At 42.3% G+C, this 27,211-nt stretch overlaps 4 protein-coding genes across 6 annotated transcripts in view; 1 reads left to right on the forward strand and 3 right to left on the reverse strand.

The window, feature by feature from the left end:
• Positions 1-1,349, reverse strand: part of ttc28 (tetratricopeptide repeat domain 28) — a 222,596-nt gene extending 221,247 nt beyond the window's left edge. The window contains exon 1 of one of the 2 annotated variants that reach the window (XM_011479364.3): positions 783-1,349. In XM_011479364.3, coding sequence (XP_011477666.1) covers positions 783-812 — 30 coding nt within the window. In that variant the 5' untranslated portion in view covers positions 813-1,349. The remainder of the gene's footprint in view (positions 1-782) is intronic. The other variant, XM_011479363.3, reaches the window with a different exon arrangement.
• Positions 1,350-5,625: 4,276 nt separating this feature from the next.
• Positions 5,626-7,797, forward strand: LOC101156503 (L-serine dehydratase/L-threonine deaminase). 2 transcript variants are annotated; one of them, XM_004072684.4, is made up of 8 exons: positions 5,626-5,714; positions 5,842-5,998; positions 6,075-6,114; positions 6,207-6,346; positions 6,476-6,567; positions 6,836-7,063; positions 7,132-7,256; positions 7,335-7,797. In XM_004072684.4, the coding sequence occupies exons 2-8, from the start codon at positions 5,846-5,848 to the stop codon at positions 7,526-7,528; spliced, it is 972 nt and encodes a 323-aa protein (XP_004072732.2). In that variant the 5' UTR covers positions 5,626-5,714; positions 5,842-5,845; the 3' UTR covers positions 7,529-7,797. The 2 variants fall into 2 exon arrangements, with proteins under 2 accessions (XP_004072732.2, XP_020561718.2); XM_020706059.2 differs by lacking the exons at positions 6,075-6,114; positions 6,207-6,346.
• A 1,495-nt stretch (positions 7,798-9,292) lies between these two features.
• Positions 9,293-16,170, reverse strand: LOC111947911 (probable E3 ubiquitin-protein ligase HECTD4). The gene is made up of 10 exons (XM_023958572.1): positions 15,969-16,170; positions 15,597-15,741; positions 15,391-15,510; positions 15,127-15,282; positions 14,938-15,041; positions 14,472-14,693; positions 14,218-14,384; positions 13,912-14,107; positions 13,532-13,754; positions 9,293-10,885 (listed from the first exon to the last, which is right to left on the reverse strand). Exons 3-10 carry the CDS (start codon positions 15,476-15,478, stop codon positions 10,749-10,751), a joined length of 1,293 nt encoding a protein of 430 aa, XP_023814340.1. The 5' UTR covers positions 15,479-15,510; positions 15,597-15,741; positions 15,969-16,170; the 3' UTR covers positions 9,293-10,748.
• Positions 16,171-19,019: 2,849 nt separating this feature from the next.
• LOC111947945 lies at positions 19,020-26,825 on the reverse strand. Its single transcript, XM_023958944.1, has 2 exons — positions 26,498-26,825; positions 19,020-19,721 (listed from the first exon to the last, which is right to left on the reverse strand). Exons 1-2 carry the CDS (start codon positions 26,546-26,548, stop codon positions 19,026-19,028), a joined length of 747 nt encoding a protein of 248 aa, XP_023814712.1. The 5' UTR covers positions 26,549-26,825; the 3' UTR covers positions 19,020-19,025.
• Between the last annotated feature and the right edge of the window lie 386 nt (positions 26,826-27,211).

Here is a 27,211-nt window from a genome sequence, read left to right on the forward strand (position 1 = left end):
GGTATCAGGCAGATTTAACATGAAGTTTGCAATGCGATATCAAACACGCATTCTCACACCTCTCCACCTTAACTTTTCTTTTACTTTTTCTAAGAAGCTAAATGGATTAACTTTAGTAGACTGTACAACTAAATCTGCAACAATTCCTCCATTTAGAAAAGTATCTGTTCTTACAGATTGGTGCTTCCAGGGTTCAAAGCATGCAGCTTTGACTGTTTTAGCAGGGAATGTGCTGCAACAAACTGGGGGCCTGCCTGCCTTCTGCATGCGGGCTGCACTGGTCAGGAAGGGTGGAGAGATAATGAGAGCCTGCAGGAAAGCAGAGGACTCTCCACCAAACGCCATAAAGGACACAGAGATTCTCTCAGATCTCCAAAGACAAATTTAGCTTAGACTGCACGCAGAAACAGCCCTGTTGTTGGGCTTTTGGTTTTTTTTTTGTGCAGTAGAAACTTTCAGCGACATGCTCCATTGGCAGAGCAAAGCCTGTCTTTCATGGAGCTCACAGCGAGCAGAGGTTTTCCCGTGGATTCTTTGATCTTCCTGTGACATAATCATCATAAAATCACTTTTAGTAGGCTATTGTCTTCACCGGGAAAGCCCACTCATCGACTGTGCAGCTCGCAATGCATGACTGGAAAATCGATAAAGGGAAGGTAGAAATATTTGAGGAGAAATAGTCCCTTGCTGGTCGCTTAGGACGAGAAGTACAAAACAAACAAATAAAAGATTAAAAAATGTATGAATAAAAAGTGAGTGCTCTTAGTCGCTTGACTTTTTACCTTTTCTTTCAGAGTCGGTTGTTTCTCCATCCCGTCTGACTGCGTTGGTTTGCGCCACGGGTTATCGCTTTCATCCCATCACACTCCGATCAGAGCGCGAGACTTTTTTCCTAATGCGACCTTCAAATAAGTTCACTTCGTGACGAAAGTGTCGCTAACGGTGGAAGGAATTTCCCCAAAATAAGAAATAAAAATGATGCAGCTGTTTGCCCTTCAAAGGAAACTTTGCTCAAGGAAAGTGCGCCATGTTGTCAAATGGTTTTTTTCTTTCTTTTCTTTTTTTTTTCTTCCCTTTTTCCCCTGTTGCCACAGCGGATTTGTAAGCGCTCAGCTCCCAGTTATGCAGTCGCTTATTATTTCAATACGGAAATGTAACATTCGTAATTGAAAACATAAGTTTAAAATTAGGTTAGAAGGAGAAAAATAAAAGATTTAACAACGTAGGTCAAGAGCCGTTAAAAGATTTTGCAAGGGCATGGGCAAAAGTAGGAAAATAAAAGGGGGCACTGTTTATTGATTCTCACAGTAAAACAAAGGGACTTGTTTCTGTTAGATGGTTTGTTAATCTACGGAAAGTTAAATATTAATTCTTTTGTGTTTCTGCTATATGTAGCATAAAATTTTTTTTTTCTTTTTATTTGGGTAGTGAAAACAGTCAAACATGAAGCATAAAATAATTTTAAAAAAATCTAAAGGTAGAATAAACACTCTTTTTTAAAAGTTTTGAAAACAGTGTTTTAAAAAACAAATTAAAGACTCACTCCGTCAGAAATTGTGTTTTAGGTTTTTTTTTACAGGACCTTATGGCATTTTTCTGATTTTGGTGAAAATGAATTAAGGAAATTAGACTTAAAATTACATTTCTGAGTATTACTTTATTCAATTTGTTGTAAAAAAAAAAAATTCTCTTTTAAAAAGATTGTATTTTAAAATACAATGGGCGGTCCACAGGCTCCCTGCTCCGCTCTACTCCCATGCACCCACATCTATATGTAGATGTCCATGCATGTCTTAATTTTCCTCGTATGAGTTGGCATCTGGCTCGAAACTGGCTGGATAGCCTATATATTGCTTACCCTATTTGTTAGGTTGGGGTTGTGAGGGGCTGTAAGCTAGCAGTACAGTGCGTAAACCGATGGGTGATGGGAAGTGGGGGTGGGGTTACTCCTTCCTAACAGTCCCACCCACAACCCAGAGTTGTATTTCTAAAGAACTACCGGCCCCTTGCAAAAGCTGCCCTGAAAACAACCCAGATTTTTTTGATTCTGCCTAAAACAGCATAATCATTATTAAAAATTGCACTTTACCATGACTCCTAGTAAGAAACATACTGTGGCTCAAGATCCATTCTACTCGATTTCTCCTAATAAAACAATGCACTATTAACGTTGTGTATAAAAAATACTTAAATAAATTTATAATGGCGAGACAAATTGACATCAGTAGTGATAACTCAGCGGATTGGCAGATCAGAGTCACATCCAGAGGTCCTGGGTTCAAGGCCAGCAATGTACAATTTTATTTTATTTTTTTTGCTTTTCATTTTTTTTCATCATGTGATGTGTGTTTTGCTGTCAAGCACTTCTCACAGAAAACGTCACATTTTATGTTGTTTTACGTTGTTCTTTTTAATAATCATTAACAACATTGTTTTGTTTTACATTTTTTCATTATCATTTCCACATTGAAGTGTCACAAGGAGCTAAGTTGAAGCATATGATATACGGCAGTCCACCACCAGATGCCGCTGTTCTGTGTGGTTTCAAAGCACTGAATGGGTAGTTCATTTTTCCCAGCACAATTACATGAACCCCAAGGGAAGCTTCATGGGGCTTCAATTCCCATCCCTACAGTATGGTCAGAGAAGGAGAGGTGATGATTGAAAACAAAATATTTATGGAAGAAGAACTGCTGGGAATCTAGGTAGGTCAGAGGCTAGGCAGTCCAGGAGGAGCGGGGTCAGAACAGACTGAATGGTTCTGGGTCAGAACAGACACCTGAGGTGAGCAGATGGACCTGAAAGTAAAGGCTGGAGGAACCGGTCTTAAATACTGTTGGGGTGATGAGTTGCAGGTGTGTCAGGATGCCCTACCTCATTCTGGACACCTGTGGAGGAGAGATGGGGAGAGGGCGAGCAAAGAACCAAAAGGGAAAAGGTACCAAACAGGAACAGTGAAAGGGTCTTGGCTTTTGTAGTTTCTGTAAATACAGTTAGGCCTAATAAACTAAACGCTGGGATAGCATTTACCGGTAATTGTTTTATTATTTTGTTTTCCTTTCAAGCATGACGATTTGTTTTTTGGGGGACACAGGTGAACTTACGGCTTAAATGCACACCATTGGTCTTACTCTCTTGCTTGCTATGACTGTTCCGCTTTAATAGTTGCCACAATATTCATCCTTCCATCCATTTTCAGAATCCCTTTTGGAGTCACAGGGTTGCTGTAGCCAGTCCCAGTTACCACTGGGCAGAGCCAGGTTACACCCCGGACAGGTCGCCAGTCTGTGCAAGACTACACAACCACACACATTTACACTGGGGACAATTTAGAATCATCCGTTTACCTATTAGAGATGTTTTTAGACTGTGGGAGGAAGCCGGATGGCCCAAAAGAAAAAACACACATGCACAAGGAGAACATGCTAACTCCACACAGATAGGACCCAGCTGGGATTTGAGAAAGGGCCTTTGCACTGTGAGGTGAGAGTGCTAACCACTACATTAATACATAAAAAAAATGTTATTAAACAAACAAACAAACAATCAAAGCATTTAATTTATTCAGCAAAGAGACTGACTTTGGCTAGAACTACAATAGCTAAGATAGACATGCAAAGGTTTGTTTCTAATTCAATTTTAGTTTAAGTTTAACTATGGTTCAAGACAGAATGACTTATCCATAGGAAGGAAAGGATGAATAAGGTATGGAGAGATTTTGGGGTATAAACCTGCTTCCATCTGCAAGAGCATTGAAGATAAAAAGTGGCAGGATTTTCCAGCATGACGATATTCCAAACAGACCACCCAGACAACGAAGGAGTGGCTACATAAGAACCATTTCAAGGTTCTGGACTGGTCTAGCCAGTCTCCAGACCTCAATCCAACTCTGAATCTGTGGAAGGAGATGAAAATCTGTGTCACCCAGCGATAGAGCTCTTGAGAAGATCTGCATGGAAGAATGGACCAAAATAGTAGCCATGTGAGCAACCTGGTAAAGACCTTCAGGAAATATTTGACCTCTGTCACTGACAACCATGCGTTATTTTACAAACAATTGAGTTGAAATTTGTTATCGTCCAGTTTTTTTATTTTACTGAAAAAAATCATAAAATGGGATTCCCTTGATTTCTTTTTACATTCTGTCCCTCACTGTTGAAGTGTATCAATGATGAACATTACAGACATCTCATCTTTGTAAGTGGTACAAATTGCAGAATCAGTGATTGACAAATGCTTTTTGCACAATGTGTCTTGATAATTTTTGTTTACGGAGCCAGATTTCTTTAAGTTTGTTACATGGATTGGCTCATATTGCTCCACAATCAGCTTTTCCCCAAATAATTCTTAGTTTTAGATTGTCAGCTTAATTGAATATAATAACTGCAGACATGCAGACAAGGTAAATCAACACAAACAGCTTTGGAATTGTTAATATATTCTGCATGTGTAAATCCTCACCAGTAGATGGTGTAAAAAATCTTCCATTAGACTTTTTGCACCGAACAATGTAAAAAATCATGCTGTGAAAAGGTGATGACTAAGGTCTTTGTGATGTGACCTTTTTTTAAGCGAATCAGAGTAGGAGGGTTGGATTCTGCACAAATACTGTAAAAGTAACAAGAAAGTTATGGAAAAGTAATTTTTGCTAACATGACGCTTTTTGTCTAGAACAGAAAAAAAACTTGGTGGTGTAAATTAAAAGGAAAATAAGACAAAGAATTTAGGATTTAAATACGTTATGCTTTTACCCAAACCATCCAATTATTAATTTCAATTTCTTTTTGTTTAGTTTATTTATACATGAATAATTAACTGTGGTGGTTATAAATTAGTTTTAATTTATAATGATAAACTTTGCTTCAGGTTTTAAGGTATGTAGAAATGTTTGAATCTTATTTTGTTTTAATACATTTGTAATAAAGTCAGATTATTGTTGTGTACAGTAAAATGTGACAACTGGATTTTTTTCATCTAAGACAGAGAAGCCACAAAGGAATGTTTGAAATAAGCAAATTTAGGTTGAGAAGCTTAAGACAAACAGATTAGAGAGAAGGTGGCTCACAAGGCTTTTTTTTAATTAATTTAAAAGCTGTAAAAAATAAAAATCTATAGAGTTCTAGGGGAATCAAAAGAGCCTTTTTGTGTTTAACTAACGAATCATATGACATCTCAACAGAAAGTAATATTTACTTTAATTTTGATTGAAAAAAACTATAACTGACCTATAAAAAGCATTTCTTTAAATAAATGATGTGACATGACAGCAAAAACAGATCATCTAGCTAACTGTTTTGACATAGATATAGATCATGAAAATGAACAAACAGATACAAATAGTCGAAGTTGGGCTTGTATGTATGAACTGATTTCATGTTTGACTCAAAGTGTCTCCTAAATGTGCTGAGTCAGTGTTTGTAGTCCTCATTTTTGTTTACAGCACATAGTTAAAGCACAAGTTTAGACTAGATGGAGCATCCCTAGTTTAAAGTCTGATGAAATGGAATAAAAAAACAAAAGGGAATGATCTTCGGACCCCCATCTAAACACTCAGTGGGCGGGGTCAGCTGACAGAAAGCCTGAAGCTGATTGGTCTGGAGATGTGCTTCCTGTGCCAAGCCCACAACAAAGCAGGTATAAAGGGATTTCACATCAGTTAGGGGGCATCACAAGCATCAAAATCTACCAGATTCTTCTTGCTGCACCTGTGCCAGGTAAGCTGAAATTGAGTATCTACGGAAAGATGTTGGGATGAGCATCAAGAAGAACCTCATCAAGTTAAAATAAATTCCTCTGGAGCTTTGTTCGAATATTTGTAATTCAATGTTTGTGTTCCATCAGTGAGATGAAGACCCAAAAGCCTCTTCACGTGGCCACCCCAGTGAGGCAGAGCCTCGCTCTGACCAAGCTGGCTGGGACCTCTGTGTATATCAAGCTGGAGTCCTCTCAGCCAACAGGATCCTTCAAGATCAGAGGCATTGGTCACTTTTGCAAAACTGTGAGTGGAGCTCCGTTTTTGAAAGATCATGCTGGTTGGGACCTGTGCTGACTGTTTCTCTTGGCTGTCCTTAAAGTGGGCAGAGCGAGGATGTGAGCGATTTGTCTGCTGTTCCGGTAATATCTAGAAAAAATAAAAACAATTAACACAGTTGCTTGGCTGTGCTGGTTTGTGCATATGTGTAACTTCAGAACATGGGCGTCAACAGGAGGAAATGCAGGTATGGCAGCTGCTTACTCGGCACGCCAACTTGGGGTCCCTGCTACCATAGTAGTTCCAAGTGTCACGCCAGACTCAACTGTGGAGAGGCTGAAGGACGAAGGAGCAACGGTTATTATTAGTGGAAAGGTTAATAACTCCTTTTATTAGAAAATTGGTAACATTTACGGTAAACAGAAAAAGATATTACCTTCCCCTCTAATCAAGGAAAAAAATCAAACATTACATTTTGATCAATTGAAAACTTTTGCTTTTCAGGCTCTCAATGAAAGTATTGAATTTGGAATGCAACTTGTAGCAAACAATCCAGGTTGGATCTTCATCTCCCCCTTTGATGACCCTCTCATCTGGTAAGACCATCTGCTGACATAAATGAGCACAAGTCCTCAGAGAAGCCTAATCAGCAACTATCGGTTGTAACTTCTTTTGTTATCCAGTTTGGATCTATATATAGACTATTGTAGAGGTGAGATGGCAGATAAGTTATCAGCGAGGAAACGGAGGTGACAAAGTGTCAGACATAAATACATGCATTCCCTGCTGTGAAAATGATCCTGGGAAAACTCCTGATGTAGCACGACAACCCCATGGAGTGAATTTGGATTGGTTTTTGCCCAGGGAAGGCCACTCGTCTCTGGTGATGGAATTGGCGGTTGACCTCGAGGAGAAGCCTGGGGCAATCGTCGTGTCAGTGGGAGGCGGAGGTCTGCTGAATGGAGTGGTGGAGGGGCTGCGTCGCGTCAACTGGGCTGATGTCCCCATTGTAGCCGTAGAAACATATGGAGCACACTCCCTCAATGCTGCCATGAAGGCTGGGAAACTTGTGACCTTACCTGCGATTACAAGGTACTGAACACAACCTTAAGAAAACCTGCACTTGTTCACGTGGGGATGACCTCTGCTCTGCTCTGCAGTGTTGCCACCACGCTGGGTCTTGTCAGGGTGTCTGCACAGACTATGAAACTGGTGGGCGAGCACACAGTCTTCTCTGAGGTCGTTTCAGACCAAGAGGCTGTGAGAGCCGTAGATCACTTTGTAGGTAAGTAGGTACAGCTTTAGATCAGTAAAAAAGCTGAGATGTCACATCTGATCTCTGCAAGTGAACTTTTTTCTGCAGATGATGAGAAGATCCTGGTGGAGCCGGCCTGCGGTGCTGCCCTGTCAGCCGTGTACAGCCACATCATCAGAAAGCTGCAGAGCGAGGGCAAGCTGGCGGAGGAGCTGGGTCCAGTGGTGGTTGTGGTGTGCGGCGGCAACAACATCAGCATGGAAGAGTTGAGGAAGCTGAAGAAAAAACTTGGAATGATGTAACTGGATCTTTCCGACCCTTTTTTCCTCTCTCTATTGATGTGCTCCGGAGATTATTCTGAACCCAACTCGGTATATGCACTGAGACCGATGAACACTGCTAGAAAAATGTTTTATTTAAAAAATAATGTGGAAAAAGAAGAGTGATGGTGAATTAAGTTGGTCTGAATCTGAGAAATGTCAAGTTAAATCAACTAATTTTGTATTTTGTTTTTGTACTTAATCAGCCATCTTAGTAAAAATTCTATATCAGTGATTTCCAGTTTTTATATTTTGAACTGCACTTAAAAATATCAATAAATTATATTTGTCTTCCTTTAATTATGACCTCTTTGTTTTGTCTGCCTATGTGCTTATAATGAAGACACATTACACAGTGTGAATAAAAGACCTTAGGTCAGCTGTATATTTATCAGGTTAGACCTATATCTTTGCACAAAGCCAGAAAAAAACCCCGAGAAGCTTAACAAATTAATTTCCTTTTTGAAATGATTCAAAACAAACTCTAAAACAGGGCTCTTATTTTAAAATGACACAATCATAATCCAGAGAAGAGAAATAGCTTAAAGCCTTTGATTCAGCACTATTGCATAGCAAAATAATTGAGCAGAGGTGTCTTTTAATCCTAATTTGAAAGTGTTTAACCATCAACATGTATCATTGTGTGTTCTAAGTTACTCAAATCACCACTGTGACCAGAATCTTGTTAGATTTGTGTGTTCATGGATTTAAGGTATTAAGATGGCCCAAATAGTTTCCCAGCACTACTCATCCTGTTTCTACTTGATAGAAGGAGGGAATCGTTTTAACTAGGCCTGCACGATATACCGCAAATTTATCCATATCGCAATATAGAGCTCTGCAATATGCATATCGCAAAAGACAGTGAAAATCGCAATAAATCGTAAACCTTAAATGTGTTAATACAACCTTAAGGCAGCTTGAAGCATTTAACGAATCAAATAAATCCCTTTTCACCTTGTTGACCAATTGGATGGAGGCCTATTATGTTAGATGTTTGTCTCCTATGTCAACGAGGGCCATTTGGAGTATAATTTTTAAACTGTTGCAATGAAATGGGAATGATGTTTTGTTTATTTTGTTATTTGTTTGTATACCGCAAATTATACAGTTATCGCAATATTAATCTTAAATATTGCATACCGCGAGTTTTCCTCATATCGTGCAGCCCTAGTTTTAACTGAGCAAAGAGTCTGATGTCAGACACAGAGGATTTTTGCAGGTTCTAAGCTGGTTCTTCCAAAACTGACGAGTCAACCTGCTGGAGAGAGACCATCTACTGATGCTTCAGGTTCTGTTTTTGAATCTTTGACTCACTCTCTACAGAACTGGGATAACGGGGCATCAACAATAAAGCTTGTATGGCATCATTCATTAAAAACAAGTCTCTTTTGTTTACCTCATGAGCTGGTATTTATGCCTGTCCACTGCACATTGCTTTCCACTGACTAGTGTACATAAAGGAACTGAAGTAATGGAAGAGCACAATGGAACCAGCCAGAACCCGTCTGTCCCAGCATCAGCTGCTCTCTGGTTTACCATCAGGGGTGTGGCTCTCTGGTTTACCGTCAGCGGTGACGTAATCAAAGCAGGGTATTGCGTAAAAACGCACAAAGAGCGCTCATAATGATGCATGAACTTGGCAACCAAGGAGCCAAGAGAGTGGTTTCCAAGAACAGGAAAAAAAACGGATCCACGTTTTAGGAGGGAAAACACAGAAAGAGGAGGAGACATGATCATCCAAACCATGTTTGTACATGAAGACATTTCTTTATTATGACACAAATCTTGAATGCCATTTCAGTTTTTTTTCTTTTACATCTGTATAATTCATTTTAGATATGTTACGCTTCTGGTGTGCAGAGGTAAGACAATAAAAGTAGTTAAGTTAATGCAACCATAAATAACTGTAATAAATATCAAGTAAATATACAGCACATATTTTATCGCAACACCTCTTTTGTATGAATATGTCCATTTTATAACATACCATTCCCCTCCTATGAAGGTGAGGGGGACTCAAAGAGAGAGCATCCATGATAGCAGCGCCTTATCACCCTTGAAAAAGAAGAAAAGAAAAAAAAATCAGAACCAAAAAGCAAAACTCACAAGCAGATTCTACAATCCACTCTGCAGAATTTTGTTGATTCAGCTGTCAATTCAAGTAAAATGCTGATGTCACTCACAAAAAAAACCCATTTTTTTGTCGTTTTGTTTTTCTGTTAACAATGAGCATAATAAATCAAGATGAAATTTAAAAAATATACTGCCATCATAAATAACTTAAGTCTATTTACAGGCTACAGAATTAATGATGGATAGCATGAAAAAGACAGTTTCTGAAAGAAAAGGCAGGAGTTGGGATAACCTGCCTCCTCTCCTCATTGTATGTCTTCACTGTGATGTTTCTTGGTGAGGGGGGCAGTCAGGCTTGTTGCACATTAAGTAGCACACACGCGCGCACACACACACACAAATTAAATGTAAGAGCAGCTCATGAAATCCCCTTCAAACACCAGACAGGTTTGATGAACCTGAAAAACCCTCCTTTGCTGCCACACCAACTCAGATATTACAGAAAAGATTCAATAAAACTAACAAATTAATGATTTTTTTTACATGACTTTAATATCCTCTCTTTGACACCCCTGATAAAATGTCGTTTTAGGCATAAGTTATTTGTCCATTAACAGGATGTGTTTTCAAACAGGCTGTAAAACGACATATTGTCCTGTACAGCATTTTTTTTTTTTGTTCGGAGCTGCTCAAAAACAGGCGCAGCCACACGTTTCCTCTTTTTCTGGAAGAAATTGTACCTCACTACCCAATGTCAGGTTATGTGATGACAATCATTTTGCTTTTTCATCTCACATACAGCCAGGATAACCATCTCAGTAAAGACCCTTGCAGCAAAGGCATGGATAAAGAAAAAAAACTGTGACAGTTGCTTTCACTTCAGCCTTCACATTCAGTGCAAACTGGCATCAATCTCTGCAGAAAAGTCAGTGCTGATCTAGATCATCTTCCCTGAATTCTCTATTCATGGAATTCAAATTTTGGTTTAGATGCAATAAAAATCTGTGGAGAAATAACAAACAATATATTTTATAACTCAGGCTTGTTGGTGCAGCAGAGCCAGAGGTTTTAAAGGGGAGGAGTCAAAAGTAAGATATACGCGGGAATGATGGGTCATCAGCTCTTCTTAACCACTCAGAGGGTCCTCGCGGTAGTGGATGGCATAGCGTAGCTTCTCCAGCATCACATCCAGAGAGGTGTACTGGGGCAGTTTGACCATGAACATGCAGGTCTCCACGCGAATGTAGCGCGAGTCTGACTGACCTGAAGAGGGGAGGAATCATGAGAAAAAAAAACACAACACACACACAAATGTTTACCACAGAAACTGCTTGAAACAGCTAAGGGCCAAGAAAAATGCGGTGTTACACTTCTTTGTGACCACACTAATCTCATCTTCAGTAAAATATAATTGATTCTGAAAGTGTCACGAGGGGAATGGGAAGTACCCAGGCGCAGAGAGGAGAGGAGGCAGGAGGATGCAGGGAATAGGGTTTAATAACATAAACTAAAGACAAAAACAAAACCACTGCATACGGCAGGCTAGAATCTCGAAACACTACAAAAGCACTCAGCTCGAAAAACCGGGGAAGAATACAATATGGACCAGCACAGGAGGAAGGGAAAGACAGCACTTAAATACATACAAGGCAACAAGACACAGGTGGAAACACTCAGGACTGATGGGGCAAGGTAAAAGTCGAAACAACAACAAAACAGGAAATACTACAAAATAAAACAGGAAATCAAGGAACAAAACACAAAGTGACTGAAACCGTAACAGAAAGCTCAGATTCCATTTCTGCAGAAGCAGCCAAGATCACACAGAAATCTAACATTGTCCACTCTGTGCATTAGAATTTACAAAAACAGCTGCAAACTTCATCAAATAACACAAAACATATGATAAGAAGGGTGTAGAGTCACACCATCCACTTTTTCACAATGAATGAGTAGTTTTCAGTGCTGATACAGGGAGTGTGACACAGTCGGAGTCCCTGAAGTCAGTTCAGATCACTTAGGCCTCCAGGAGGAAACCCTGCAGGTTCATGTGTAAGTCAACATATTCTTATCTTCTGCTGTAGAAAAGCATCTAAATCCTGTTTAGAGGCAAAGTTCTTAAAGGGCCTATAGCATACAAAATCAACTTTTTGAGCTTTTAAGTGTATTAAAAGGCTCATTAATCACAAAAAACAACCCCAAAGTGGTATTTTGATCCATTCACACTTTTCTGACTATTCCTCTAAAAAGCTGCGCTCTGAGCACCAGCGCCCTCCCAATCCAGGAAAACGAGTGAATTCTCACGGTTAACTTATTCCAGTGAGGAACAGCCCCCTCCAGGAAGAGTCTGCGCTGCCAGCAGAGCCTCTACGCTCCACACACACACAAACATCCTTTAGATCGGCTAAACTGCTTTCCTTTTATATGCACAATGTGCACATCCATCTCTGCTAAAGTTTCAATGTTGTTTGTTTCCATGAGTGAAACGCAGACACACTGCCGAAGCCGGCTCTAGGTTGAGGTCATGAAATGTGCGGTGCCCACATGGGGTGAAAGGCGGTGCCAGAGAGGTTGAGTCGTCTTACTTCCGGGTTGGAAAAGAACTCAGGAAAATTAATATATTATCATATACACAGATATTTATTACTACAAGAGGCTTAAGAATAGCATAATATAGGCCCTTTAAAGAGTATAATTGCATTGCTATGGGTTGATGTCTTTTTGAATTGGATTTTACACCAATGTTGTTCATGTTTAATATAAAAAGGAGAAAAATGATGAAGGCCCACTAAAGCCATAATGATAGAAAATGCTTTGTTTGACTCTATTGCATTTTCAGGAGGATCTTATTTAACCGAGGGTTTATTTTCTTTTGAAAGGAACCTGTATGTGCTACTATAAAAAATAAAATATGTTCAAATTATAAACGCATAAATATATATCCTCCTGAGAACCAGGCCAAAAATGCTATGACCTCTACAGACTCAGTTTTATTTTCCCTAGGAAACCAAACTTCCCAATATCCCACCCAAAAACATGAGATACCACTGAGAAGGCCAGAATCTTTCTATTGAAGCACATCATGTCTTAGTAGAGAACTTCATATGAGTCAAAGGACACAATCCAACAACAAATGTCTCCTACAGAAGACTTATATGAATGGGCTGGTTGTTGGGCGGATAAGACTTTTTATTCAATTATTGTAAATCTACATTTTATAAGTGAATAGTTTAATGGCTACAAAGATATAAATAAAGTTTATTTTTATAAACATAAAGGTGGGACTTGGTGGCTGTCACTGCCTTTAATCAGCAAAAAACTGAACTAAATGGCTCTTTTAGTGACCCCTGACCTAGACTAAACAAGCGTGGACATAAAAAGCAAGAACCTCTTCAAAACTGATATTTAGGGAATCTTTTTTTGTGTGGATTTAGGGGTTTCTACAAAGACAAAGAAAGCAAAAAGCAATAACTTCCTTAAAAACAGAACAAGGAGAAAAAAGAGGAAAACTTGCAGCCTCCATGCTGGATGTTCCAGTTTTCTGCACTCATAATAAGTGCAAACAAATGAAACCCCATTTATTCCAACAAAAGCCAAAGTTAGAAACATTTTTAAATACCTAATCTCCAAGTTTCATTATTACAGCTGCCCAGCACTGAAAGGACAGCAATTATGATCCACGCCTGCATTTTCTCATAACAGTCGCGTTTTAAAAGAAAATGTTAATCGAAAACTAAAGAATAAATTGTTGTGTGTGCCTAAAGCTGCCATCTCCACTCCTTTCATCATTTTTATTTGTACCACAGTCTGCATTTGGTAAATCTGAGTTTTCAAATGTTAGGAGCTAAATTTGTGTGTGGAGCTAAACGTGGGAAAGCTGGAAGAGGAGAAGAGATCTGGAGAAATTACCTGCAGCCCCATCAGGAGGAGCGATCTTCATGGGGTAGGGGGGAACATGGGCTGTGTCTGGGCCACCGTCCCTGCAGGGGCAGGTGAATGGGATTCGCTCCTGGTTGCATGCAAACTTGATGAACTTGCAGAGCTCTTCCTGAGTGAACATCTCCAAGGCGGTCCAAAAAAACTCAATGTGCTGGTCGGTCTCCATCAGACCCACTTGATACATGGTGTGAGCCTGATGATGAAAGGATCAAAAAGTCAAACTTTGATGACAAAACAAAGCCTCTTTGATAGCCGTCTTACTTGCTTTGCTACTAGGAGTTTTTTTTTAAACGTTTTTGTAAAATGAAACTAAATGTAGGGAGCGACTTCTGAATTTAATGACACTTCACCTTGAGGAACTTCAGGTTGATGTAAGGCAAGCCGCAGGTGCGTAGCTCTATCTCCAGCGGGCTGAGCATGGTGAGCAGCTGCAGGGGGATGATGGAACCAAGTCCTGCCCGCACCGCCGTCATGCACTCCAGATTCTGCAGCTCTCTGAGACGGAGGCTCCTCACCGCCCGTGCATACACATCCTTGTTCTCCCAGCTTAACAAGCAAAAATAAACACGCACACTTGAGATCTATTACCTCCAGTATCCGTAAAATGCATTCTGTAGTAGGATTAGGTCAACGGAAACATCCTGTTATTCGTCTACCTGACAGTGAAGCTCCGCCCTCCCTGACAAAGCTCCACCTCTTCACCTGTCATGGTGTAGTAGGTAAACGTGCAGCAGGGTCTGCTCGGGGACTCTGGGCTTTCCCCCGAATGGTGCTGGGAGGAGATTTCAGCACACAGAGCTTCCAGCTCACTTTCATCTGCCACCTGGAAAATAAGGAGAAGAATGTTCAGAATAGTTCATGAGAGCCAGACTGGTACCAGAACAGTTAGATCCTGAGACTCAAAACTAAAATTTTCAAACTTCTTGACATAGTTGTAAGTGAGAACATCAGCTTCCTGCAAATCCTGCTCTGGGTCGAGAGGCTCGCCCACCAGGCCCTTCCAGAAGGAACCCAGCAAGTCCAAAGGAAGGGGCACATCTGCGCGGATGGCGATGCCAAGCAGCTGACCGAAGAAGTGCAACAGCTGTTCCTCTGCATAGCTGATAGGGCAAGGAGTCAAGATGGATTTCCCCTAAAAGCAGCACAAAATGTATTTTAATGAGCTGGTTATATTGGTAAGTTTTATCAAGAAGCTGTTATCAGTCAGCTACAAGTGACAACTTTTATTTTTTTAAAAATGCTTTGACATTACAAAGAGAAGAAAAAATGTGCTAAGAGGTAAGAAAAAAAAAGTCCTTGCAGCAGCAGGCCACAAAGAAGACAATACGTCTCAGTAACAAAAACCACATGGTTCCAAGGAGAACATCGTGTTTCACCTTGTTCCGGTTGGCTGAAGCACTGGGACAGGGGAGCAGCAGGGAAAGCGCAGAGCTCTGCAACTCCTTACACACCTGCCACAGGAAGTGCCTGAAAGAGCCACCTGTGCACACACATCAGCAACAGATTTAGAAGAAAAAAACGTGATTCCACGAACGGTCTAGGATACAGACATAAGGACTTCTAACTTGTGCCATGAACTTCTTCTCCTGTGAAGCGAATATTGAAGGCGTAGGTTGGGTCTCCTCCGCTGGCCAGCTTTACACAAAGCTGGGATGACGGCACGCAAGATAACTGACGTGCTGCCTGGCAGAAATAGGTGTTTTCTGATGATCTGATCTCACCTGCGGGTTCAAAACCACAATACATCACAAAAGCGTTAACTTAAGTCTGTTTCAATGGACGTTCAAGTAAAAAACGAACAAACATGAAGACGTGAGAGGAACACATACCACCAACAATCTCAAGAGGGTCCAGAGTAATTTCTGGAGCTGCATGGTCAGCTGTTCGCTGCACCGTAGCATTCAATACTCTGTTCATCACAGTGACTTTAGTGTCGTAGAAGATCAAACCTGGTTTCAGGGAACAGGGCAGATGTGAATTTCATAAAGTCCAGGAATGAGTGAAATCCTTTCACACATGCAGATATTTTTCTCACCTTTAGCCTCACACAGCAGAGCGGCAATGCTGTTCTGATATGTGTGTCTGTCTTAGCTCCACTAGAGGGAGAAAGAAACTCTCCAGGGTGTTGTTGAGCGACTGCAGCAAAGCAAAGCGCAGGCGCAAGCTCTCCACAGGCACGTCTGCAACAAACAAATGCAAACAAAACACCAAAACTTAAAAAGGACTGAACCAATAAGAACCTGAACCAGTTTCTCCAGTTTCTACACTCTACAAAACAAAAGACACATTCAGAATGGATTCCTGCAAATCCAACTCTGTCGTAAAAAGAAGAGCTGGATTCAGTCATTTCCTTTTTTCTGGTGTACAATCTTTTTTTTTTTTTTTTGTAATGATGGCTGGCACTTACTGAGCAGACAGGCCACACGGGGATCAGCAGCATCACTGGGGTCCAGGTACACTTCATGGGGGTGCAGTCTGGCTGGCGTGATAGCCAGGTGTCGGCACAGTCTGTTGATGTACTGCACCAACGCCACATCCATCACCAAGCTCCACTTTCGAGAGGCCTTCTGGGCGTGACGAGTATCAATACAAGTGCATCTGAAAATAGAGAGGGATACTTCTAAAGACAGAGCGGAAGTCAAACCAAAAAGGAAAAATTGAGGATATGCATTATTAAAGACTATAAAAAGCATTTGAGAAGATAAAAAAAGACACAAGTGTGTATAAATGAGTGGTGTAATTCTGGTTTAGCAGTAAAACAACATTTTCTTTTAATTAAACAGAGTCTAAATACTCCATCATCACCTAGAGTCACACAAGTGCCTTCCACAAGTGCTTTGCGTCTACCTTTGGGTTCTTTGATGAGATGGCTAACACCGAGCTTATGGCACACACGACGAAACGCTTGGTTTCCAGGATTGCACCACTGATCAATGTAATCACTGGAGCAGGTCCAGATCAAGTTGTTCAGTGCATCATAACAGGCTCCTTTAAACATGAATTTAGAAAAAAAAAAGCATGATTTAACTGTAATAGCATATTTTTTGAAATGGATTCTTGTTATTAAAGACAAATCTGAGCGCACCAAGTCCTGCCACCTGGGCTCCTCTGCCCAGAGAACTGCCAGGAGCATCGATGAGGTCTGCACGGCTGCTGAACTGACCGTCGGCCAGGTGAAAGACCAGGCTGGAAGCCAAAACTCAAGAAAAGACAACAGTTAATCACAAAGGAAACCAGTTTACAAAGCTGTTAGGTCATTTTAGCTTCCTTTAACCAAAACACGTAAAAGCAGTTTCAGATTTCTGTTTTACTTTCTTTTATCAGAGCAAGGAGCAGGCATCTCTGAGTGAGCTTACTTTTCAGTGAGGACAGGCTGCTGGTACCTCCAAACAGGGAGCGGGTGGCAGAACTCCCAGAGACACCCGGAGGTGGGACCAGCATTACTAGATAAGTTCCACACACATACATTGGGGTTTTCCTCAGAGTCTTCAGAGGAAGTCCACAGCTAGTGTTGACAGCTATTAGAACACAAAAAAGAAAAGAAAATTTCACAAAAAAATATAGTAAAAGTAATTGAAAAAAAAGGTTTTGTCATGTTCATGTGGCGCTGATTTTGTTGTTCGAGGACAGCTGGAGCCCCAACAACAGCTGAAGCAGGTTTCGCCATGCTAAACGTTTGCTGGTTGCACCAACACGCATCTTTTGGAGAAACACAGCCATGGATCCGTCCTTTTATTACTGTACTATCTTGGATGTAAATATGTGGGAATTACATCAGCCTTTATTTTGTCTGGACATCACTGGAAACACAAATTCATTTAATGGTTTCGTTTCTCAGGTCTGCGTAGCAGCACCTCCGCCTTTGGCGGTCCGGGGGAAAGTTTCGACGAACCGCGGTGCGTCCGAAGCAGGACCGCAGAAGGCCGAAATACTGCTACGTTGTCCCGAGAAGCTGTGTACAATCATCAGGGGAGCACAAACGTCACAAAGCCCTCTCCCCTGCCGCTGACACAAAGCTCCACTGCTCCTGGTGTGTCTGTGCCTCTTAGCAGCCGGACACACGGAGAAAGCACTGACGTCATCGCCCCGCCTCCCCTCTGGAAATGCTTAGTGGAATTGAATTATGAGACACTTTTCGCAGGGTGGATGTGACAACGCAAATGTAATCCCCTCTTTGCATTTTCATTTTAATTATGAAACAGAATAAGCGGTTTTTAAGTATCAAATGAAAAAGCATTTTGAAGTATTGCTTTTTCATTTTAGTTTTGAGTCATTTGATGCAGTGACATTTTGAAAATTAAAAGGCATTTCTGTTAATTCATTCTAATTGTCAAATTAGACCTTTATAAACGAATTTTGAATGAAGTTTACCAAATAAATCATTTGGCTTCAGAGACAACTGTGACTTGAACAAATCCAATGAAAAAATTTGAAATTCTTGCTTTTTGCAAACAAAACAAAACAAAAAGTTTAAAAAAAAACTGGAATGTTCATTTGAACATTTATCACAAGGGCGGGGGGGGGGGGGTGACAGCGAAAAGGAAAGAATGTCAGTGTAAAACAAAAAACCCATTCATGTTTAGGTTTTCTAGACAACACCACCATGAGAGATCACAGGGCGTAAAGTCCATTGTTTTTTAATGAGCTGCCACTGTTAGCAGGACAGAGCCTTACAACAAAGAGCACTCTAACCCCTAACCCTCAAATGAGGCAGAACAAAAGGCAGAGACAGTTCTGGTTCGGAAAAGTCAAGGTCAGATGTCACTAGTAAATACAAACGTTCAGGCACCAATATAATCAAATGTATGCTAGTCCTCTGTATTAAAGGGGAAAAAACTTTAGAGTTTGTGAGAAAAATAGCAATATTTCAATCAGTCTGTTAGTTCAGATGAAAACGAAACTCTGTGCACAGAGCCAGAACGTCTGCTTCAAGCCACAAGTGGAAAAAGTAAAACCACAGTGAAAAGAGACCTAACTTACGACAGAGTTTTAGGGCCACCAAAAAAAAAAAAGTAAAACGACGTTTTATCTCATAAATCTACGAGATAAAATCTCGTAAATTTCTCGTAAATGAGATCAACAAGGTTCTTCAGTATTTTAAATACACGCTCTGATGAAAACTGAATTTTTGGCATTCTTGTTGCCTTTTTCTAATGATAGAAAAACAAACATAAAGATTAAGCTAAAAATGTTTCTGAGTATCTTTTATTTAAATTGTTGTGAATCAGACGGAAAAAAAGGCTGGTTGAAAAAGAGCTGATCCATGACGTAAAAGGTACGCTTGGCAGGCCACAAGCTCTCTGCTCCGCAACATGGGAGGGAAAGGGGGGCGGGGTTGCTCCACCCCAACTCTCATGCCCACAATTCAGATGAATTTCTGATGAACTCTTGCCGCTCTGCAGAAACTATGTCCTAGAAAACGTCACAGGTTTTTGGATTTTGGGTAAAAACCGCACAATCATGATTAAAAGACCACTGGGAAACTTTTACAATAGATTAAAAAAATGATCGGCGTAGGTCTTTTAAGAAGGATGAATTTGTTCTGTAAAAAAGAAGAAATACATACTAGAGAAAAAAAACTAAGAAACTTTGAATAGAATGTCAACCTGGCACATGCAAGAGCCACTAGAGCAGCAGCAGCATTTTCCCTCTGCCTCTGTGTGTGGAGAGCCTGTGAACGTCCCTGCCCGTGAGGCTGGCCTGACTCCTGAGCGCCATCTTCCAGCCAGGAGCACAGGAGTCCCTCCAGCCCATTGAGACAGTCGGAGGGTTCTTTGCTGAGGCTGAGAGGCTGGCAATCCCGCAGGCAGGACAGGAGGACTTCAGCCGTGACCCCGCAGAGCGCCGGGTCGCTGCGAGTTTGGGACTGAAGAAGGGGGAAGACTAACAGCAGGCCAACGCGGGAAGTGAAGGGAGCCTGTTCGGGTTGCTGGAGCAGACCTTGTCTTTTGAGCAAGGCTAAGGTCTCCTCGTCAGCCCTTCCGGTTCCCTCCCGTTTCTGCTGCTCCTCCAAAGCCAGCTGCCATTGCGCCCCCCACAGGCCACACAGAGCATTGAGGCGGTACTCCAGCAGACGGGCATATGCGTTGCTCTGATTCCCGCAGACTGCACGAAGGCGCTCTGCAAGTTCTACTGGGTTCTTGGTTTCAAATGTCAGAATCTATGGAACAAAACAAAAACAAAGAGAGAAATAAAGTCAAGTATATGTTTTATAATAACCTCTGTAAGGTCTGTGATAACAATAATTTAAAAATGACATAGTTCAGTGAAAAGTAAATGATGAATAACAAGGAGGAAGAATTTTTCAGTTGAAAAATTAATACAACTTTTGTAATGAAAAACCAAAAAACGTTTTTTTTTTTACTTTAACATTGTATGGCCCGCTGACGCAACCCGCCTTCCATGCCCAACTCACCGCCCACCTTTGATCAAGGATAGTCAAAGCTGCACATGCTAATTATGCTAACTGTGCTAGTTATGCTAATATGGCTAAAATTGCTAGCATTGCGATCAGCATTATCAACTGTCTCAAAAAAAACACATTTCTTAAAATGCTAATTATGCTAACTATGCTAGTTATGCTAATATGGCTAAAATTGCTAGCATTGCGATCAGCATCATCAACTGACAGAAAAACACATTGCTTAAGATGCTAATTAAGCAACGGTATTGAGAGATTTTGGGCTAAAAACCTCTTTCCATCTGCGAGAGCAATAACGATAAAAAAGTGACAGGATTTTCCAGCATGACGACAATCCCAAACAGACCACCCGGACAACGAAGGAACTACGTTAAAACCATTTCAAGGTTCTAAACGGGTCTAGCCAGTCTCCAGACCTCAATCCAACAGTGAATCTGTGGAGGGAGTTGAAAGTCTGTGTCACCCAGCGACAGAGCTCTTTAGAAGAACTGCATGGGAGGATGGACCAAAATAGTAGCCATGTGAGCAATCTGGTAAAGACCTTCAGGAAATATTTAACCCCTGTCACTGAAAACCAGGGTTATATTACAAACAAATGAGCTGAACTTTTTCATTGTCCATTTTTTATTATACTTAAAAATCATAAAATGTTATTTACATTTATTTACATTCTGTCTCTCACTGTTGAAGTGTATAAATAAAGAAACATTACAGAGATCTCATCTTTGTAAGTGGCACAAATTGCAGAGTCAGTAATTGACAAATGCTTTTTTCACAATGTGTCTTCATAATTTTTGTTTACGGAGCCAGATTTCTTTAAGTTTGTTACATAAATTTGCTCATATTGCTCCACAATCAGCTTTTCCCCAAATAATTCTTAGTTTTAGATTGCCAGCTTAATTGAATATAATAACTGCAGACATGCAGACAAGGTAAATCAACACAAACAGCTTTGGAATTGTTAATATATTCTGCATGTGTAAATCCTTAGCAGTGGATCGTTTAAGAAATCTTCCATTAGACTTCTGCATCAAACAATGTAAACAATAATGCTGTGCAAAGGTGATGACTAAGGTTTTTGTGATGTGACCTTTTTTAAGCAAATCAGAGTAGGAGGGTTGGATTCAGCACAAACATAGTCATTTTTGCTAACATGATGCTTTAGATCTAAAACAGAAATAAACCCATGTGGTGTAAATTAAATGGAAAATAAGCCAAAGAATTTAGGATTTAAATATTTTATGATTGTACCCAAATCATCCAATTATTAATTTCTGTATTTTTCTTGTTAAATTAATTTATACATAAATAAGTATTATTTATAATAATATTATTATTATAATTGTGATTTATTAATGATAAACTTTGCTTCAAGTTTTAAGGTATGTAGAAATGTTGAATCTTATTTTTTTTAATAAATTTGTAATAAAGACAGATTATTGTGGTGTGCAGTAAAATGTGACTGTCACGGTGCCTCCGGCAAACCCCTCCTCCTCATCAGCTCCACCTGATGCCTCCAGCTGCGCCTCCTCATCCTCATCAGCCGGCAGACTTTTAAGGAGACCACGGACCTGTAACCGACGCTAGTTCGTTGTACTCCTACGGTGCATCTCCTGGCCTCTCCTTGATTCTAGCCCTTGCCTGTCTCATGCTCTCGACTAATAGCTTTGTCTTTGCATTCACTCCAGGACCTCGCCTTCCTGTGGAACTTACCCGGTTACGGTTCATCTCTGGCCGTCTCACCCTGACGATCTCTGGCTCCATCTCAGATCACGCGGTTGCTGCCAGCAAGACCCTTCAACCACACCTTGGGCTACCTGGAAAGATTCTGGAACTCAACAATATCCTGACTTTCTTATCAAACGTCATTATTACTCACCTCACTGCCTGCCGAGTCTCCTTCCGGGTTCCAGCACCTGAGTCGCTACGCCTGCTACCCATGACAGAACGAATTAGCCCTTCACCCGACTCAGCTGACCCGGAAGGACTCCGCCATGCCATCACCCAACAAGGTATGTTGCTCAATCGTCAGTCCAACGCCCTCTCACAAATGTCCATTGCTCAACAGGAGTTATTCCGTCGTTTGGACAACATCACGCACACTCTGGCCGGAGTTACGGGCCAAGCTTATAGTTCCACCGCCGCTGCTACACCCCCTGCTTCCGATGACCTCACCATCGTCACTTCCGCTTCCCCGGAGGAAAACATCCGGTCGCAGCCTGAACCGTTCTACGGTGACGTAGAAGCATGCGGCGGTTTCCTATTACAGTGCCGTCTACTCTTTCAACAAGCACCCCGGTATTATCACTCTGATCAGCGCAAGATCTCCTTAGTTGTCAATTCACTCCGCAGTAAAGCTCTTGAGTGGGCTCAGGCCTTTTTAGCCACCAATCCACTCTCTCATCTCCCTTTTGACCAATTCATTGGTGAATTTCGACTCGTTTTCGACCAGCCACGCAAACAGGAAGAAGCTACCCGGCGGTTACTCAGCCTCAAGCAGAGTAACCGTGCGGTGAGTGATCACATCATAGACTTCCGTATTTTGGCGGCTGAGGCGGGTTGGCCGGACATTGCTCTCAAGGGTATCTTCTATCAATCCCTGAACGAAAAAATCAAAGATCATTCATGTACCCAACCCGAAGCTGATAATTTTGAAGAGCTTGTGACCGCCGCGCTCCGCTCTGACATACGGCTCCGTGAGCGTCAGGCAGAACGGAGTTTAACTCCAAGTCAACCCCCTTCTGATGTTCCTCATCGTCCCTTTCTGGTTCACCGACCTACGGCCGCTGGCGCCGACACCCCTATCACCTTCGCTGACGAACCCATGCAGATAGGACATTCGAAAATCTCCCCCGAAGAAAGGCTTAAACGCCGCAACGAAGGTTTATGTTTTTATTGCGGAGATGCCAGCCACACTGTCTCACACTGTCCCGTTCGTTTAAACTCCCGAACCCCTCGCTAGGTGACAGGTCGCGAGGGGACCTGTCGGAAAAGACCACTGAGCCTTTCCTGTTCATGCCTGTCAAGTTTTCATGTCTTAACCAAGTTCATGAATGTAACGCCCTAATTGATTTTGGAGCTGAACACAGCCTTATAGATTCTAATCTCGTTAGTCAAATTACGGGTTGAAACCATAGTCACTCCTGTTAAGGCCGCCAGTTTGGGGGGTAAATTACTTTCTAAGATCACTCAACGTACGGAACCTATCCAGCTTATTTCGTCTGGTAATCACCGCGAGTACCATCAGTTCTTTGTCACCAACTCTCCTCAAACCCCGGTTATCTTAGGTTTTTCCTGGTTGCGTCAACATAACTCCCAAATAGACTGGTCTAAGTCTCGGGTTGTTAACTGGAGTACTTTTTGCATGGCTAATTGTTTACATTCTGCTCTTCCCTCCTCGGTCACTGTCAAATTCCCAGAACAGGAGGATGTTGATTTGTCTAAAGTTCTGTCTCGTTATCTTGATCTCAAAGCTGTGTTCAGTAAGTCAAAGGCCTGTGCTCTACCACCTCATAGGCCTTATGACTGCAGCATCGAACTCCTCAGTGGAGCCCCCCTTCCAAAAGGGAAGTTATTTAATCTATCTGGACCTGAGAAACTCTCCATGGAGAGTTACATTCAGGAAGCTCTCTCTCTCGGTCACATCCGCCCATCTTCATCACCTGTTGGAGCGGGGTTTTTCTTCGTTGAGAAAAAAAAATAAGACCCTCAGACCCTGTATTGACTACCGTGAGCTAAACCAGATAACTGTAAAGGATAAATACTCCCTTCCCCTTATGAACTCCGTCTTTGATTCCGTCCAGGGAGCCAATATTTTCTCAAAATTAGACCTTCGCAACGCATAGCATCTCGTCAGGGTTTGAAAGGGGGACGAGTGGAAGACCGCCTTTAATACCCCTCTCGGACATTATGAATACCTAGTCATGCCCTTTGGCCTCACTAACGCCCCTGCCATTTTTCAGCGTCTTGTTAACAACGTCCTGCGGGATTTTCTGAACCGTTTCGTTTTCATCTACCTGGATGATATTCTCATTTACTCCAACAACCCTGCTGAACATCGTCACCACTTCCGGCTTGTCCTCGAGCGTTTATTGGAAAACAAGCTTTTTGTTAAAGCCGAGAAATGTGAATTCCATGCTGATTCTGTAGCTTTTTTGGGTTACATTCTCGAGGCTGGCCAGATCAAACCAGACCCTTCAAAACTTCAAGCCGTTTCTGAATGGGAAATTCCCCAATCTCGCAAAAAGCTATAACAGTTTTTGGGTTTCGCCAACTTCTATAGGAGATTCATAAGGAATTACAGTAGTATCGCAGCCCCACTCACCCAACTTACTTCTGTCAAGGTCCCCTATGTTTGGAACCCAGCCGCCGACTCGGCTTTCCAAAACCTTAAAAAACTGTTTACTTCAGCTCCCATTCTCATACAACCCGATATTCACAAACAATTTATTGTTGAAGTTGATGCCTCAAACTCTGGGGTAGGAGCCGTATTATCCCAGCGTGAATCACCATCTGGCAAACCTAAACCCTGTGCCTTCTTTTCAAGAAAACTCAGCCCTGCAGAACGTAATTACGACGTCGGCAATAGAGAACTACTGGCCATCAAGCTTGCACTAGGGGAATTGAGACATTGGTTGGAGGGGGCAGAACAACCGTTTATTGTGTGGACTGACCATAAAAACCTGGCCTACCTACGTTCAGCCAAGAGACTCAACTCCAGACAGGCCCGTTGGTGTCTGTTTTTCGACAGATTTTGTTTTACCATCACCTATCGTCCAGGCAGCAAGAACGGAAAACCTGATGCCCTGTCTTGGAAATACAGCACCACTGACGGATTTGCTACACCACCCATCATTCCGGACTCTCTATTTGTGGGCAACCTCACGTGGGACATTGAAGCGAGAGTACAACAGGCCCAAGGTGAGAAACCTGATACTATTGACTGTCCACCTGGTACCCTGTTTGTTCCCGATAGACTCAGATCGGACGTCATCACCTGGGGCCACTCGTCTAAAATCGGGTGCCACAGTTGCGTTCGCGGCACCCTCCTGCTTTGAAAGCGTCGATTCTACTGGCCTTCCATGGAGGACGACGTACGCGAATACGTCGCTGCCTGTACCACCTGTGCCAGGGCCAAGTCATCCAACTCACCTCCTGCTGGTCATCTCCATCCTCCATCTACACCTAGTCGACCCTGGTCCCACATCGCCGTTGATTTCGTCACTGGACTGCCTCCTTCTCAGGGTTTTACGGTTGTTTTCACCATCATTGACCGTTTTTCTAAAGCTGCTCATTTCATCCCTCTCTCTCAACTGCCCACAGCCACCGAAACAGCCAATATCCTGATTAATCATGTTTTTCGTCATCATGGCATACCATCCGACATTGTTTCTGACCGAGGTCCACAATTCACATCCCAAGTCTGGAAGGCTTTTTGCTCCGCCCTCGGAGCCTCCATCAGCCTCTCGTCGGGGTATCATCCCCAATCTATCGGTCAGGGCGAAAGGGCCAATCAGGAGCTTGAGGCTTCCCTACGCTGTCTGGTGGCCCAGAACCAGGGGGACTGGTCGGATTTCCTCGTATGGGTGGAATACGCTCACAACAACCATCCTTCAGCAGCTACGGGTATGACACCTTTTGAGGCATCATTGGGCTATTCACCACCCTTGTTTCCCACCCAGGAGCTCGATCTGGCAGTGCCCTCCGTACAGCTCCATCTCCAGCGCTGCCAGGATGTTTGGCGCCAGGCTCGGGCTGCTCTCCTTCGTACTAAGGAGAGCAACTGCCAGGTCGCGAATCGCCACAGGGTGGTGAGTCCCTCTTACCAGCCAGGGCAACAGGTGTGGCTCTCATCTAAGAACATTCCTCTCCAAGCTACGTCCTGTAAGTTGGCTCCCCGCTACATTGGGCCCTTTACCATCGACCGTATCGTCAACCCCAACTGTGTCAGCCTCAAGTTACCTGCTGCCCTCAAGATCCATCCTTCGTTCCATGTGTCCCAAATCAAGCCCTTCCGCCAAAGCTCCCTTTGCCCGCCGTCTGCTTCCCCACCACCCGCCCGGCTCATCGATGGCGCCCCGGCCTTTACTGCTAGCCGAATTCTGGACGTACGGCGCCGGGGTCGCGGTTTTCTATATCTGGTGGATTGGGAGGGCTACGGCCCAGAGGAACGGTCGTGGGTATCTCGCTCCCTCATATTGGACCCCTCTCTCATCAACGACTTCCCCCTGGAGGCTGTCGTGGGTGGGGGGGGGGGGGGTACTGTCACGGTGCCCCCGGCAAATCACTCCTCCTCATCAGCTCCACCACCTGATGCCTCCAGCTGCGCCTCCTCATCCTCATCAGCCGGCAGACTCTTAAGGAGACCACGGACCTGTAACCGACGCTAGTTCGTTGTACTCCTACGGTGCATCTCCTGGCCTCTCCTTGATTCTAGCCCTTGCCTGTCTCATGCTCTCAACTGATAGCTTTGTCTTTGCATTCACTCCAGGACCTCGCCTTCCTGTGGAACTTACCCGGTTACGGTTCATCTCTCGCCGTCTCACCCTGACGATCTCTGGCTCCATCTCGGATCACGCGGTTGCTGCCAGCAAGACCCTTCAACCACACCTTGGGCTACCTGGAAAGATTCTGGAACTCAACAATATCCTGACTATCTTATGAAACGTCATTATTACTCACCTCACTGCCTGCCGAGTCTCCTTCCGGGTTCCAGTACCTGAGTCGCTACGCCTACTAGCCATGACAGTGACAACGTGTTTTTTTTTTTTTTAATCATAGACAGAGAAGCCACAAAGGAATGTTTGAAAACAGCAAATTTAGGTTGTGTAGCTTAAGACAAACAGATTAAAGAGAAGGTGGCTCACAAAGCTTTTATTTATTTATTTAAATGCTGTTAAAAAAATAACAGTCTTTAGAGTTCTAGGGGAATCAATAGAGCCTTTTTGTGGTTAACGAATCATGTGACTTCTCTACAGGAAGTAATCTTTACTTCAACTGAAAAAAACTATAACTGACCAATCAAAAACACTTTTTATAAATAAATAACATGACATGACAACAAAATCAGATCATCTAGCTGTTTTGACACGAAACCATCTGTGGAGAAATAGATAATGAAAATGAACAAAAAGATTTAAAAAAAAGTCAAAGTTGGGCTTGTATGTATGAACTGATTTCATGAAATGTCTCCTAAATGTGCTGAGTCAGTGTTTGTAGTCCTCATTTTT

Source organism: Oryzias latipes, chromosome 9 (genome assembly GCF_002234675.1).
Source record: "Oryzias latipes chromosome 9, ASM223467v1".
NCBI classification, from domain to species: Eukaryota; Metazoa; Chordata; class Actinopteri; order Beloniformes; family Adrianichthyidae; genus Oryzias; species Oryzias latipes.